The following is a 14,572-nucleotide window of genomic DNA, read 5'->3' on the forward strand; positions in this document are numbered from 1 at the left end:
ACCTACAAAATCATGGGTTTGGTGAGCTAGTTATTATTCTAATATACATTTTTTTAAAGACTTTATTTATTTATTTGTCAGAGAGAGGGAGAAAGAGAGAGAGCGAGTGAGCGCACAAGCAGGCAGAGAGGCAGGCAGAGGCAGAGGCAGAGGGAGAAGCAGGCTCCCTGCCCAGCAAGGAGCCTGATGTGGGACTGGATCCGAGGACTCTGGGATCATGACCTGAGCCAAAGGCAGCGGCTAAACCCACTGAGCCACCCACGCATTCCCTACTACACATCTTTATATTAAAAGTAAGTTTATCTGTGTCTTAGTTCATTCAGGCTGCTGTAACAAAATACCACAGACCAGGTGTGTTATAAGCAACAGAAATTTATTTCTCCTAGTCCTGGTGGTTGAAGAGTCCAAGATCAAGGTTGGGTGAGGGGTCTTCTGGTGGGCGGCAGATTTCTTCTTGTAGCCTTACGGTAAAGGGGCTGAGGGCTTGGTAGAGCCTCTTTTATAGCACTAACCATATCATTAGGGCTCTATCCTCCTCATGCCTTTTTTTTTTTTAAAAGATTTTATTTATTTATATGACAGAGACACAGCGAGAGAGGCAACACAAGCAGGGGGAGTGGAAGAGAGAGAGAAGCAGGCTTCCTGCTAAGCAGGGAGCCCAATGTGGGGCTTGATCCCAGGACCCTGGGATCATGACCTGAGCTGAAGGCAGACGCTTAACAACTGAGCCACCCAGGTGCCCCTACCCTCATGACTTTTAAAGCACCTCCCAAAGACCCCACTTCCGAATACCATCATCTTTGGGGTTTAGGATTTCACTATATGAATTGGAGGGATACAAAAATGAAACCATAACAATCTGTCAACTGCTAAAATTCACCTCTTGCCCCATCAGTGGTGTGTACATCCCACTTCGGGAAACACTAAGTGAAGAAACAGCCTGACAAATGTGAGGTGACCTTAGGTCCCACCACCAGTGGGTCTCTTCTCCAGGACCCCGTATCCTGTGCTGCCTTCCTGGAGGCGGTAGGTAGATGGTCTTTAGGAGATGCTACTAATGAACTTCTAGCATTGGACTTGGAAGAAATTTTGTCAGATTTTACTTGGTTGTTACTGAGAAGTTGAAAAAGAATTCACACAGAAGAGGAAAGAGGAAGGCTGTAGTAATTGTTGAATTGAACTAGGAATGATATTTAGTGTTTTTCAAGAATTTCACACCGCAGTTAAAATAAACCACTACATTCCTTCAGGCATCTCTTGTTCACTGGATTTGACACTGGTAGTTGTAGGAAAGGCGGGCAAAAATGTAATGGATCAGTGAATTGCCTTAATCTGATACTATAAACATATAAAAGGCTCTCTGTGAAGAAATGCCCTTCTAGTGACTTGTTTCTCTGCATTTCTTTCTCTCTCTTGAGCACAAGTTATGAACATCAGAATTATTTCTCGAGTCTCCTAGTGGTGTATGGTAGCTAAAACCACTAATACAGCCAACTCAGGAATTAACTTCTTTTTCATCTGTCAAGGTTACTGATGGGGTTTAAAGATTCTGGGAGAACAATAATCAGTACTTTCAATAAAAAGAGTGTATAAATAGAGCATTTGTTGTTCAAAATTAAAATGCAGAAATTTTACTTGTTTGCTTTAGTTGAAAAGAAAAGAAAGTAGGAGTTTCCAGTATTTATTTTAGAGAGTGACACTTGGTATATCAGGGTCCAAGTTTTTAGAAGGAGACTACCTAAGGCCCTTGGGCAAGTGTCTCTACATAGTTACTCATTCTTGGAAAAAATGAGTAATATCTTTTCTGGCAATTAAAATACTAATGAAATTTATTTGCGTAGTATGAATAATATGTCACTGAAATTCCTCGTACACGTTGCTGAAGTGAGTGTAAGTGCTTACTGAATTTGGGGCCTTAGAAAGACTTAGTGGCCTCATTGAACAACTCAAAAACAAGAAAGATATTTCTGTTAAATAAAAATGTGTTTACTTCCCGATTTTCTGTTCACATGCTGGGGTGGAGCTACGGGGTGGGCGATTGCCCGGAAATCTCAAGTTCAGCTGGTGCGGAGTGGTGTCTGAGGTTCAAGGAGTGGGAGGTTGGAGGGTGGGTTTCTTGTGCCAGGGAAGTCTTTCCTGCCCTCTTCTTGCATTTAGTCTCCTGAAGGGACTAACTGCTTTCATTCTCTCCTCATAAAGATGATACTTCTGTTTGGAGATCTGTTAAGGTATAAGCTTTTCTCCTGGTAGTGAAATAGCCACTTCTCTTTAATCTTCTTCTGTAGCTTACTGGTTCTACCATTTGCAGAAAGGTAGGCATACATATCTGTTTCCCTGGAAAGATCCCTAAGCTATATCGTTACGCGAAGAACATTAAGTTGCAGAGCCATACAGATGGTGTAATGACATCTAGATAATCAAGTGTGTTGATGCTTGTATGTATGTTAGCGGTGTATAGTTTACCAGTGTATAGAAATCGTCCCAGAATCATACACATCGAACTTTGAACTGTGTGGAAGGGAAAGATTCACAAGGTTTCTGTTTTCACTCTAAGTACTACTTTAAGGTTTACAAAGGTATACTCTGAAAATAAACTAGTAAGTGTACATTATAGAAAACTTGGAAAATTTAGGTAAGAGAAAATAAAATATATTGGTACTTTTGTCAAAAGTAATGACTGTTGGGTCACTTGGGTGACTTATTTGATTAAGCATTTGCCTTTCGTTCAGGTTCTGATCCCACAGTCCTGGGATGGAGCCTGACATTGGCCTCCCTGCTCAGTGGGGAGTCTGCTTCTCCCTCTCCCTCTCCACACCTCCCCCCTTCCCCCACCACAGCCCCATTCTCTCTCTTGCTATCTGTCTCTCAAATAAATAAATAAAATCTTAAAAAAAATAAGAGAGGGGCGCCTGGGTGGCTCAGTGGGTTAAGCCGCTGCCTTCGGCTCAGGTCATGATCTCAGGGTCCTGGGATCGAGTCCCGCATCGGGCTCTCTGCTCAGCAGGGAGCCTGCTTCCTCCTCTCTCTCTCTGCCTGCCTCTCTGCCTCCTTGTGATCTCTCTCTGTCAAATAAATAAATAAAATCTTAAAAAAAAAAAAAAGAGTAATGACTGCTGTCATTCTACTACATATACTTCCAATGGGATGTCTAATCCAATACCAATATATGGTATAAATGTACCCAGAAAAATTGATTCTTATGGTACCCATTTCACTTACTATTCTACTAGCACTGCCTGGAACATTGTCTTACATAAATGATTGTGCTTATCTCATTATTTCTAAAGACCAGTTTCTAGAAGTGGGTTTGTTGGGACAAAATTTAGGTATTTTTAAAGGCCCCCAAGTACCTTCAAGAAAGGCTGCTCCCAAGCCCATGGCCACCAAAAGATATGTAAATGTCTGTCTTTCTGCACACGTATCAGCATCAAATATTCATTTAATCTTTGTGAATGTGGGGTGTCTGAGTGGCTCGCTCAGTGGGTTAAATCCTCTGCTTTCAGAGCGGGTCTTGGGCTCTCTGCTTAGCAGGGAGCCTGTTTTCCCCACGCTCCTTGTAATCTTTGTCTTTCAAATAAATAAACTCTTAAAAAAAAATCTTTGTGAATGCAATAGATTGAAAATATTTTAAATTTATATTTCTTTGTTAGAAGGTTTGAGCTTTTTTAAAAAAATAAATTTGGCTTAAAAAAAGTTAGCGAGTTGAATTGAATAAATCTTTGACAGCTGCTGAAGGAAGGCATTATTTTAATATGCTGAGCCTGATTTTAATAAAAACACCAGAGCACACATTTGCAAACGAGTTCTTGTCCCTTTGAAATAGTCATTAAAATGGGCTCCACTGATGAGACCATTGCTTAAGACATTTGGGGAATTTTCTTGTTTTTAATATGCTCTCTGAAACCTTGTCTTCTGTTGTGGTGGCTGACTCCATGGACTTTTGCTGATGGAATCAATATTTGGAAGTTTAGGAAGTGTGATGATAACCCAAACTTAATGCCATTTTCCCTTCTCATTTTAAAATAGGATAATTATAAAGGAACTGCTCCTCTACCCTGACCCCACCCCCCTTTTTTAAAGTGACTTAGAAACTGTCTCTGAAGGCTGTTTACACAGAAACATTTGCTGAGTGTTCCTTGTGTTTTTAGGTGCTGGGCTGTGGGCACTAGGCTGACAAATATGGAAATCTCACAATCTCTGCTCTCCATTCTCTTTAGAGAGAAACTGTCCCAGATAAGTCCTGAGAGATAGGTGGGGGGTTATAAATCTAGATAAGAAGGAGTCGGTTGGACAGAGTGGACTGAAGGGTGTTCGGGCAGTGGGAATCACACATGCAAAAGGGCAAAGGCAAGATGGAATGTGGTGCTTTGACCAGACATTTTGTAAGGCTGAGGTCCAGGATAAGAGCAGTTGCCAGATCATGGTGTTGCTAAGACCTAATTCTGAAAGCTCAGGGGAGCCTACTAGGGATTTTATAGCCCAGGCGTTTCATGATCAGATTTGAACTTACAAGGACTGATAGTGTTATCATCAGGATGTGTAAGGGTAAGGTAGGAGCAACGGGTGACAGAGAATTAGTAGGCCAGTAATCCAGGGAAGAGGGGGTTTGGGCCCGAGTTCTGGGCACAAGGCAAAGGGAGGGAAATGTTACAGAGGACAAAGGAGAAGGAGGCGACTGAGAACAGTGAGGGCCAGGGTTTCGGACTGGGAAGGTGGATGATGCTAGAACTAGTCACTGGCCTAGAGGACACGGGACCACAGGGAGGGGGTGATGAAGGGGGTGTGTAGGTTTGGTCATTCTCATTTTAGAGTTCGAGCTGCCTGTGGGCCATATAGGAAGTTGGTAGTTGGTGGTAGAACCCAGGGGACAGACCAAATTCAGGAACATAGATACGGGAGCTGTGAACATATTCCTCAAGAGAATTTGTGAAAATGTCTGGAGCCTTGGCCGCCTGGTTAGATTTCCTTTCAGCATACTTAATCCTTTCAGCATACTGCAGTTTCAGATTGCCCCTAATCCTACGCTGGGTGTTTTAGGCCCTTGTTTGTGACTGGGTGTAGCCATCCATCCTTGCACCGGTGGTCTCCAGGTTCAGACTGAAATATAAGCTGTAACTGAAGATAGGGGTACCCCCCAAATCTAGAAATCTGTTAAGCAATTGGAAATCATTTAAGCGTCCATCAGTAGGGAATTGAACAAACACATTGGGGAAAGCCTGCGATTGTAGCATAAATTACATCCTCTCTCTCCCCTGCTGAAAGCCTGTGAGTAACGCTTCTCTTTGCACTCGGGATGCAGTCCAGATGCGTTAAGAACTTGTGTGCTTTGACCCTGGCCTCTGTCCCTTCATCTTGTGCCATCTTCCTTGTGTCAGGCTCTTTTCCTTTCTCAGGCACAGAATCACTTTACCATGATCAGCCCTTTGCTCTTGGTGTTCACTGTGCCCAGACCAACGCCAGGACCAGGTCTGAAAGGGTCTCGAGCCCAGAGCTTCTGTCTCCACGGAGTGTGAGGTTCACCAGCCCCCCCCAGCACACAGATGTGTTCTTGTGCACCAACTTGGAAGCTCTCTGAAATTCACAGTCTGGGAATTTTTAATGGAGGTTTCATTCTGTAGGCATGATTGATTCCATCATTGACGATTAGTGGTCAAGCCAATCGCCAGCCTACTCCCGTCCCCAAAAGTCTGGTTGGGGAGGGTCTGGTGGGGCTGAAAGTTACAACCCTCTCTGTAATCACTTGGTTGGCTCCCCTGACAACCAGCCTTATCCTTAGGGGGTTTCACAAGCTACCTCACTAAGGTAAATTCAGATGTGGTTGAAAGGGGCTTGTTAGGAATAGGAAGACACTCATTTCAGCATTATGGCCTTGGAGCTTTCAGGAACTGGGAACAGAACTACATATTATAACTAAAGATGCCCCCCTGGCTCTTATATAGGAAGTTACAAGGGCTGAAGGGACTGTGTGCTGGGAACTAAAAACCAAGACCAAATGAATTTTTTATTATAAATTACAGGCCCCCATTAAACGTCTTGGAATACATTCAGTTCCTAGGTAGTTCAGTAGTTCTAGTTAAACTGAATTTCCCTTAGCTTGGCCATCCTTGAAAAATCATCGACCCTTGGGTTCTACCCAGAGCCTTCCCTCTTTTGGCACCCTGTGTATTGTTCACATGCTTTGCAGGTAGGACTCTGCTTAAAATTTGCCTTTGCAATTGATAGTCTGATTTGGAAGTGGGGAGAGAGGAAAAGCTTGCCCTGAGGCTGGCTGAGGTTTCCCTGGGGAAGGAGAGGAGGAGGACAAAGGAAAAGAGCCAGAAGGTCAGAGACCAGACTGTGGGAGAGCCCTCAGAGCACATGTGTCCCGGAGACTTCTCAGGACTATTTTTCCCCCTCTGTCTTCACATCTTAATGACACCATCTATAACTGGGTACAATGTCTTCACTGTGTAAGACTGTGAGTTCTTTAACTGTTCGAAATGAGTCTCTGGAGCTTCCCAAGTGCAGCTTATTTCCTGCGAGAGATCTGCATTTGAGATGGAGGTTTCTCTCCTTGACCTCTTCACCGTCCTTCTTCTTCTTTGTTCTCAGCTGGTTCGACTGTGCAATGAAGGAGCTCGGAAGATGGAAAGGACTGAAATGATGTACACAATTAACTCCCAGCTGGAATTTAAAATTAAGGTATTCTCGTGTTTCTTCATAAACAGATTTATTGCTGCTCTTGCTTAAATCTTATGTAAATAGAGACAGATAGTTAAGGGCAACAAAGTGCATAGGAATTTGCTTTTCAAAGAAGGGCCATAAATTGACCGGAGATGAACTGCACCGGCTGAGGGCATCGTAGAAGCTCCAGGCAGCTCTGCTCCTGCTTATGGTAGCCAGATAAAGTTGCCTTTCTCAAGGCCACAAGGTTAGGTTTATCTAACTAGCACATTTCCTCACGCTGCCTCCCTAAATTTAGGAAAAAGGGTGGTTTAAAAAAAAAAAAAGAATTTTAGAATGGATAGTGATGTCACGACTATTCTCAAAGTGTCCTGCAAAACAAACAAAATCCATAAATTGTAGCGCGTGTTCTCCTCAATTAGGTAAAGACACTCCTCTTCCATTCTGAAAAAAAAGAAAAGAAAAAGATTGTTAGTGGAGTGTTCTTTTCAAATTAGTTTTTCTTCCATAATTCTTTTTTGGGTATGTGCTGCCTCTCCCTGCTTGTCGATACTGTTTAGGAGTGGATGACAGGATGTGTAAAGAAGAAAATGACTGTTAATGGCAAATCTGGGTCATAGTCCTTTGTTGGCTCACAACTGAGTTCTGCATGGATGCGGGATCACACGGTTGTGATTCTGTTGTATTTGTAACTTGTAACTTTAATTAAGCAACTTAAAGTGACTAGTCGTATTTTTTCATAGTAAAAATGCTCCTAAATTGCGTGGTAGGTATCTGTGAAAGGGATCAGCATTTCATGGTCTTGTGCGGAAAGGAGATTCTCTGCCTTGCTGTTATGGCTGGAGGACCACTGGTTCAGTAGAGCTGTATGCTTTTATTTTATAAATGAGGAATATAAAGTCCAGAGAATACTTAATTGTTAAAGGGATCACTGGGCTAGTGGTGATGGAATCAGGCGGAGGGGCCTGTGTCTTGACTTGAAGATCAGTGTAAACTCTCACCAGAACATCCTGACTACAATGGTTGAGAGGCAGGAACGTGACACATAATTCTTAGAACGGAAGATGATGTGTACTTGTGAAAAACAAATGCACATATGCAGTTTGTCATCATGGCCTTCTACAGAAATGTATAGCCATTTCCAAACCCATCTTTCCTCCCTCCCTCAAAGAGAAACTTGTCCTTCTCGGTAATTCGTTTCTAAGTATTTTAGAAAATATACCTAGACATCAAAAGCTTTATCTCATCCTTTCTGAAGATTATAAATTCCTAACCATTTTGATTTTTAAAGATGATAAATCTTTTCCCTGATCATTTTTCTTTACTGGAAATCTGTTGGCTTGAGATATCTTTAAGCTCTGTTTCTCTAGAGCCCCAAATTAATTTGTAATTGAAAAATGCTTACCCCACGGATCCTTAAAAATATATGGTTAACATCAATGGAGTTCATGAATTTTGGGTTTTTTGTTTTCTTTTGGTTCAATGATTAAAATATTTGCAAGCCTAAAGGAAGATATTCTGTGTTTAGATTTACAATAAGACCCTTAATTCAGACTACTTAGGAATACGTAAAATCTGAGGATATTATTTCCATAGCACTTTATGGGCAACAGTGGACATTTTTATTCCATTCATTTTAAAGAGGAGAAGCTATAGCTGTTTGAAGAAGTCAAATGATTTGTCCAAGCACATGTGTTGCTTCAACAAATTTTGTGAGCACTTTCTCTGTGGAAGGCAGCCAGAAAACCAAAACCTGATCCCTGTCTTCAGGAAACTTAACCATCTACTGGAAGACCCCTGAAGTACACAGGAGTCTGCATCGTCTGCTGCTGTCACTGTGGATGGAAGACAATTGAGAACTTCTCTCCTTTCTTTAAAAAAATTTGTTTTAGAATTCAGTGATTCATCACTTACATACAACCCCCAGTGCTCATCATAACAAGTGCCCTCCTTAATGCCCATCCCCCATCTAGACCCTCCCCCCACCCCCCTCCCCTCCAGCAACCCTCAGTTTGTTCTCTATAGTTAAGAGTGAATTTTATGGTTTGATTCCTTCCCGCACATTTTTTTTTGGGGGGGGGGGAGAACACTCTCAATGGGAAGGGGTGGTCAGCCCTACCCATGAGACATACTGGGCCACGTGGGGAGCTAGTCGCAGTCAGGCAAGGCTTCATACCAGAGGTACCTTTAAGCTGAATCTTGAAAGGTGAGTTAGGAAGGGTCTTATAGAAGTAAAAAGGAGGAACAAATGGACAGGGCTTGGCTTCAGCTGCTTTAGCCCAGCAGTTGTATGCATCCAGTGTGGATAGGCATGGGATGCAGGGGGAGAAGGCAGAGTCAAGCAGTAAACAGCAGTTCACGTTGGGGGGCCTTATGTGCCAAGAGGAACAGCTGAGCAAGGTCATCTGGGAGCCACTGAAAAGTTCTAAGCAGGGAAGCGACACTTCAGCAACATGGGAAAGGCCTTTTGAACTTATTCCAAATCCAGAAGTCATTAAAAAAATTGGTAAGTTCATATATATGAAAAAAATTTTAAAATTTTTTCTATAGAAGAGAAAAATAAGACTTAAAAAAATAGAGAGAGAAATAGCAAACTGGAAAAATATTTGCAACTCACATATAGACAAGAAGTATCTTCAGTGTATAAGCTCAGAGAGATAAGAAAAAGTTAAGGGGAAAAAAAAATTAGGAAATTGCAAATTAGAAAATAACTCCAGCAGCTACTAGCTCTGTGAGTTTGGACATTACTTTATGTCTCAGTTTTCTGAACCTTAAAATGGGACTGATGATAGTTACTTTCCCTTAGGGAGTTATTGTGAGGATTAAATTCATTATATAAAGGACTTGGAACAGATCTGATTGACAGTAAGCAAGAGGTAAATATTCAGATTCTTTGTCAGAATAGTTTCATAGTATGGACTCTGGGAAACAAGTGGGAGATTTTAGAAGGGAGGGGAGTTGGGGGCGATGGGTGAGCCCAGTGATGGGTATTAAGGAAGGGTACCTATTGCATAAAACACTGGGTGTTATATGCAAACAATGAATCATGGAACACTACATCAAAAACTAATGATGTACTGTATGGTGACTAACTTAACATTAAAAAAGAAAGAATCGTTTCATAGGCCTGGTAGGCATGTTGCAGAGGGATGAAGAGTGAATAAGATGTGAAACTTTTTAAACAGATTAGACTTTCCATCCAAGAACCCTGGCAGTAGGAAGGAAATGAGGGCTCTGGAGAAAAACTTGGTCAGACACCAGTTTGTACCTCAGATCCGAGTATTTTTTCCTGTAGACCCCAGCTTTCTCTAAAAGTTGCCTCCTCAGAGTTGGGGTGGAATATTTTTTTGTCTTGTAATGGAAAGTTTGGCCTTATGAATAAGCACATGGGGAAGTTGAGGATGCCGGGCTAGACCATGAAACATAAATTAAGTGCAATGGAGTGGGGTGGTGTATTGGTGGGTGGATAGGTTTCCTGGTCATTATTTGGGGACTTGGCTTATAACTAGAAGCCCAAGATATAGTGGACAAATGCAGAAGTCTGAGGTATTAAAAAGTCTGTGCATTACAGAAGACAGTTTGGTGGCTTCGAGTTCTCATATGACCCAGCAATTCCACTGCTAGGTAAATACTCAGGAGGACTGATGACAGTCATTCAAATGAAATGTTTTATGTGAATGTTCATGGCAGCATTATTCATAATAGCCGAAAAAGTGGAATTGACCCCAATGTCCGTCAAGAAAATAGGTGAACTGATGAATAAAATGTGCTACATTCATAAAGTGAAGTAGTGTTTAGCTATAAAAAAGGATTAAAGTTCTGATACATGCCACCATTGAAGGTCCTGTATTCAGTAATTCTGTTGATATGGACTATCCGGAATAGGCAAATTTGGAAGGTAGATTACTGGCTCCCAGGGCCTGGGTAGGAGAGAGAGGGCAGTATGGAGAGTGACCGCTTACTGCATATAGGGGTTTATTTATTTATTTATTTATTTAAATTCAATTAGCCTACATATAGTACATCACTAGTTTCAGATGAGGAGTTCAGTAATTCCTCGGCTGGTGCTCATCACATCACGTGCCCTTCTTAATTCCCATTGCCCTGTTACCCCATCCCTCCACCAGTAACCCTCAGTTTGTTTCCTATAGTTAAAAATTCTCTCTTGGTTTTTCTCCCTCTCTGATTACTTACCATTCAAGTAATGAGAATGTTCTGAAATTAGGTGGTGATGATTATTGCATTGCACTGTGAATGTACTAAAAGTTACCGAATTACATGTACACTTTAAAATGCTTAAATGGAGGTGCCTGGATGGCTCAGTGGGTTAAACCTTTGCCTTTTGGCTCAGGTCATGATCTTAGGTTCCTGGGATCGAGCCCTGCATCGGGCTTTCTGCTCAGTGGGGAGCCTGCTTCCCCCTCTATCTCTGCCTGCTGCTCTGCCTACTTGTAAGATCTCTCTCTCTCTTTCTCTGTCAAATAAATAAATAAATAAATAAATCTTTAAAATGCTTAAATGATTAATTTTATATTGATTAAAAAGTTATTCATCAGCAACTCTTTCTTTGTATTGCTGGCCTATAAAATTGTTAAATTTTACGCAGAAGCTAGTTTTCTAAGATGCTGCTTAAAACCAAAAAGAATGAAAAGTCTTTTCTCCATAGAAATTATTTCAGGACTTTTAAGGAAATATTTTTGTTCATGTATTTCTTTTCTAGTGTTAGTTCTAGTCAGAGTTTCTTAACTAGGGGCATTCATTTATTCTACCGTGGATTGTCTGGATTCTCTTCTTTGGTCATTTTAGTAGTTTCTTCTTTAAAAACAAAAACAAAAACAAAAAAAAACCCCAAAACTATTGAAATGAGTTTAATCTCCTAATAGTAAATTTGGAAACAAACAACACTTATAATGCCAGATTTTTGCTTTCAAAAAAGCATTGACATCTTGAAAACTGCTGCTGATTTTAGATCTTAATTTTTGCCTCATGGAATGTGAGGAGTCCATAAAAATCAATCTGTTTTTAAAACTATGTAGAATGAAAGATATACTTCCCTTGTTTCCTGAACCAAGAACTGCTCTCGGGTGGCGTATACACTGGACCTTAGCCGAAGAACGCCCTCAGTATATCCTGTAGGCTTACATGCGCTAGCAAGTTAGCTCTGTGTTCTCCACAACTGCATCCCTTTCATGGGACCAAACCCGACACGTGATCCCTTGTGGTGACCTCTGGGGTGGGATGGTAGGGTCCTCCCGAGTTGTCTAAGCATCTCTCTGTTATCGCCTTTTAAGTCTCAGCCATCCCAGTTGGATAATTGTTTGATTTGCGATTTGGGGGCTGGAAACTCCATGAACTCCCTTAATAGCCAACTTCGAAAGTTTGAGGTCAACCATAATCTTTCATCTTCCTTTCTAAACCTTCAGGAAAATAGTCTGTAACTGATGAGCAACCTCCTTACAAAGGTCCCTTTATAAAATTAAAAAAATACATATATGAGTGTGTGTGTGTGTGTGTGTGTGTGTGTGTTCGTGTATGAAATCCTTTCTTAGCTTTCTTATTTCTTCTCTATACCCTCAGTTTCCTCTAGCTATTTTTAAATCACTGTTCCCTGAAAAGGATGGCCTTTGGAACTATTACAGCTGTGTATGTGTCCAAGACCTTTTGCTTATTCTCTGGGTACAGTTTTCAAAATCAGATTTTTGACAGTAAGCATTTCTCATAACTTAAAAAAAAAAAAAAGAACTCAAGGATAAGGATTATTCTGTAGTTTTGAGAGTTTTTCAGTTGGAAACTGGGCACTGAATAAATAAAAAGCAGTATGTAATTCCTTGGATACAGGCTTTTCTATGAGATGAAGATGGATTATTTTGAAAGAACATAGTTTGCATAATGAGAAAGTGGCCTGATGCTGTCAGAGATGAATTTCTATGAGGAAAACTACTATAAACTTAAGAACAGGTGTTCTCCAGACTATGACTAAGTAAATATCAGTAGACAAAACATAGTTTGTAGGGTTTTTCCTGTTGAATAAAATCCTTTTAGTTGATAAAGTGAATGTAGACTTTTTTGTTTTTTGTAACTATAGTTATCAGGTTCTGTTCTGTGATATTTAAAATAGCAGCAGTTTGGTACTGATAGATTTCCTTTTGATGCTTTTCCATTTTAAGTGACTCCCTGTCCATCTTTTGAGAGTTACAGAAGGGTAATAATTTTGGGCTAACCCAATAATATTTTCTCATTGAGTTTTAGTTGTCTTATAAGCAAGTTAATAGTTTTTTCTATTGGGAAATAATTGTTCTTCTTTCATTTCCTCTTGGAGAATATACTGTACTTCTCTAATTATATTTCACTGTTATATACTTATAAAGTAATGATGTATACCAGGATATGTATTGTTTGTTTAGATGGGAGTTTAACTTCCCCTTCAATAATCTTAAAAGGACTTTCATTTGGCTTCATACACTGAGTTTTTCTCCTTCTGTAGCCTTTTCCTTTAGTCTCCTCTTCCCGGTGGTTGGTCAAAAGAGGTGAGTTGACAGCCTATGTAGAAGACACCGTGCTTTTCTCAAGAAGGACATCTAAACAGCAAGTCTACTTCTTTCTCTTTAACGACGTGCTCATTATCACCAAGAAGAAAAGGTAAGCCATTTTGTGATGTTGCTGGCCGTACGTCTGGTTTTAAAGCTCTGTAATTCAATTGTCCTTTAGGGTTGATTATCCTTTAAAAGCTTGTGATGTTAGACTTACAGTTTCCCTGTGTGGCATCATAGTAGCATCCATGTTTCATTTTCTTTAAATTTCATACCCAGTCGAGACTGAGATCATCCCTGCCAACCTCTGTCTAGCTTTTCCAGTGCGCAAGCCGCAGTTCTGAGCATTTTACACATTTTATCATTGGATTCTCATAACATCCCTGGGGAGGTAGCACTCGTATTATTCACTATCAGCGTTTTTCACACTTCTTCTGTCATAGAATTTCTGTAGAAAACACATCAAAGTTGCTCCAGTTGAGAACAAGCTGGGACACAATTCGAGTGTTTGTAACTTAATTTGAAACCCACTGCTCTTAATGGCTACTGGTCTAGGAATTCTCCCTGTGACTGGGAGAACGAGAGCAGTACGCCAGTACTTCCTTCTGAAGGGGATAAAGTCAGTCAGCTGGGAGAGTGTTTCACACACACACACTCACACACACACACATACACTCCCCTCAGCTCTGTGTTTTTAAAGATTTTATTTATTCATCTGAGACAGAGAGACAGAGAGAGCACAAGTGGAAGGGAGCTGCAGGCAGAGGCAGAGGGAGAAGCAGACTCCCCACGGAGCAGGGAGCCTGATGCAGGACTCCATGCCAGGACCCTGAGTTCGTGACCTGAGCCGAAGGCAGATGCTTAACCATCTGAGCCATACAGTGGCCCCAACTCTGTCTTTCTTTAGGGAACATTCTTCATCAAGTGTACTCAGTGTCTTGAGGGATTGCAAAGTATTTTTTTACTGGTCCTTTGTAAATACTCCATCTTTTCTAGAATGTGAACTTAGAGAAACAACATAAATATGTGGTATTTTTTCACATAGGAAGGCAATGATGGTGGGTTGAACTGCTGGCATAAAATAGGTGTAAGTGTAGTTCATGGGGTGCAGTTTAGATAGACAAGGGGAAAGAGAAACCTGGTAACAGGCTTCTATAAATGTATAAAATAAAAGTGCAGGTGTATCATGAGATAGTTTAAATTCTACCTCTGAGTTGCTGATATTTCAGCTTGAAAATTCAAGCTAAATTGAAACAGAGTATGAGCTTTTCTTTTTGCTTCTTTTAATTTGCCTGTATTATAAATTATTTCAGCTGCTGCTTGGTGTCCAGCTGAAATGAAAATTATGTACAGTCTATCCTGAAAAGCCGTACTACGAC

At 40.9% G+C, this 14,572-nt stretch overlaps 1 protein-coding gene across 4 annotated transcripts in view; it reads left to right on the forward strand.

The window, feature by feature from the left end:
* ARHGEF26 (Rho guanine nucleotide exchange factor 26) overlaps positions 1-14,572 on the forward strand; it is a 122,827-nt gene that overhangs the window by 75,246 nt on the left and 33,009 nt on the right. For all 4 annotated transcript variants that reach the window (XM_013057733.2, XM_004755588.3, XM_004755589.3 and 1 more), the window contains 2 exons: positions 6,592-6,681; positions 13,148-13,302. In XM_013057733.2, coding sequence (XP_012913187.1) covers positions 6,592-6,681; positions 13,148-13,302 — 245 coding nt within the window. The remainder of the gene's footprint in view (positions 1-6,591; positions 6,682-13,147; positions 13,303-14,572) is intronic.

This window comes from Mustela putorius, unplaced genomic scaffold, assembly GCF_011764305.1.
Source record: "Mustela putorius furo isolate JIRA1106 unplaced genomic scaffold, ASM1176430v1.1 tig00003834_pilon_pilon_pilon, whole genome shotgun sequence".
In the NCBI taxonomy this organism is placed as follows: domain Eukaryota; kingdom Metazoa; phylum Chordata; class Mammalia; order Carnivora; family Mustelidae; genus Mustela; species Mustela putorius.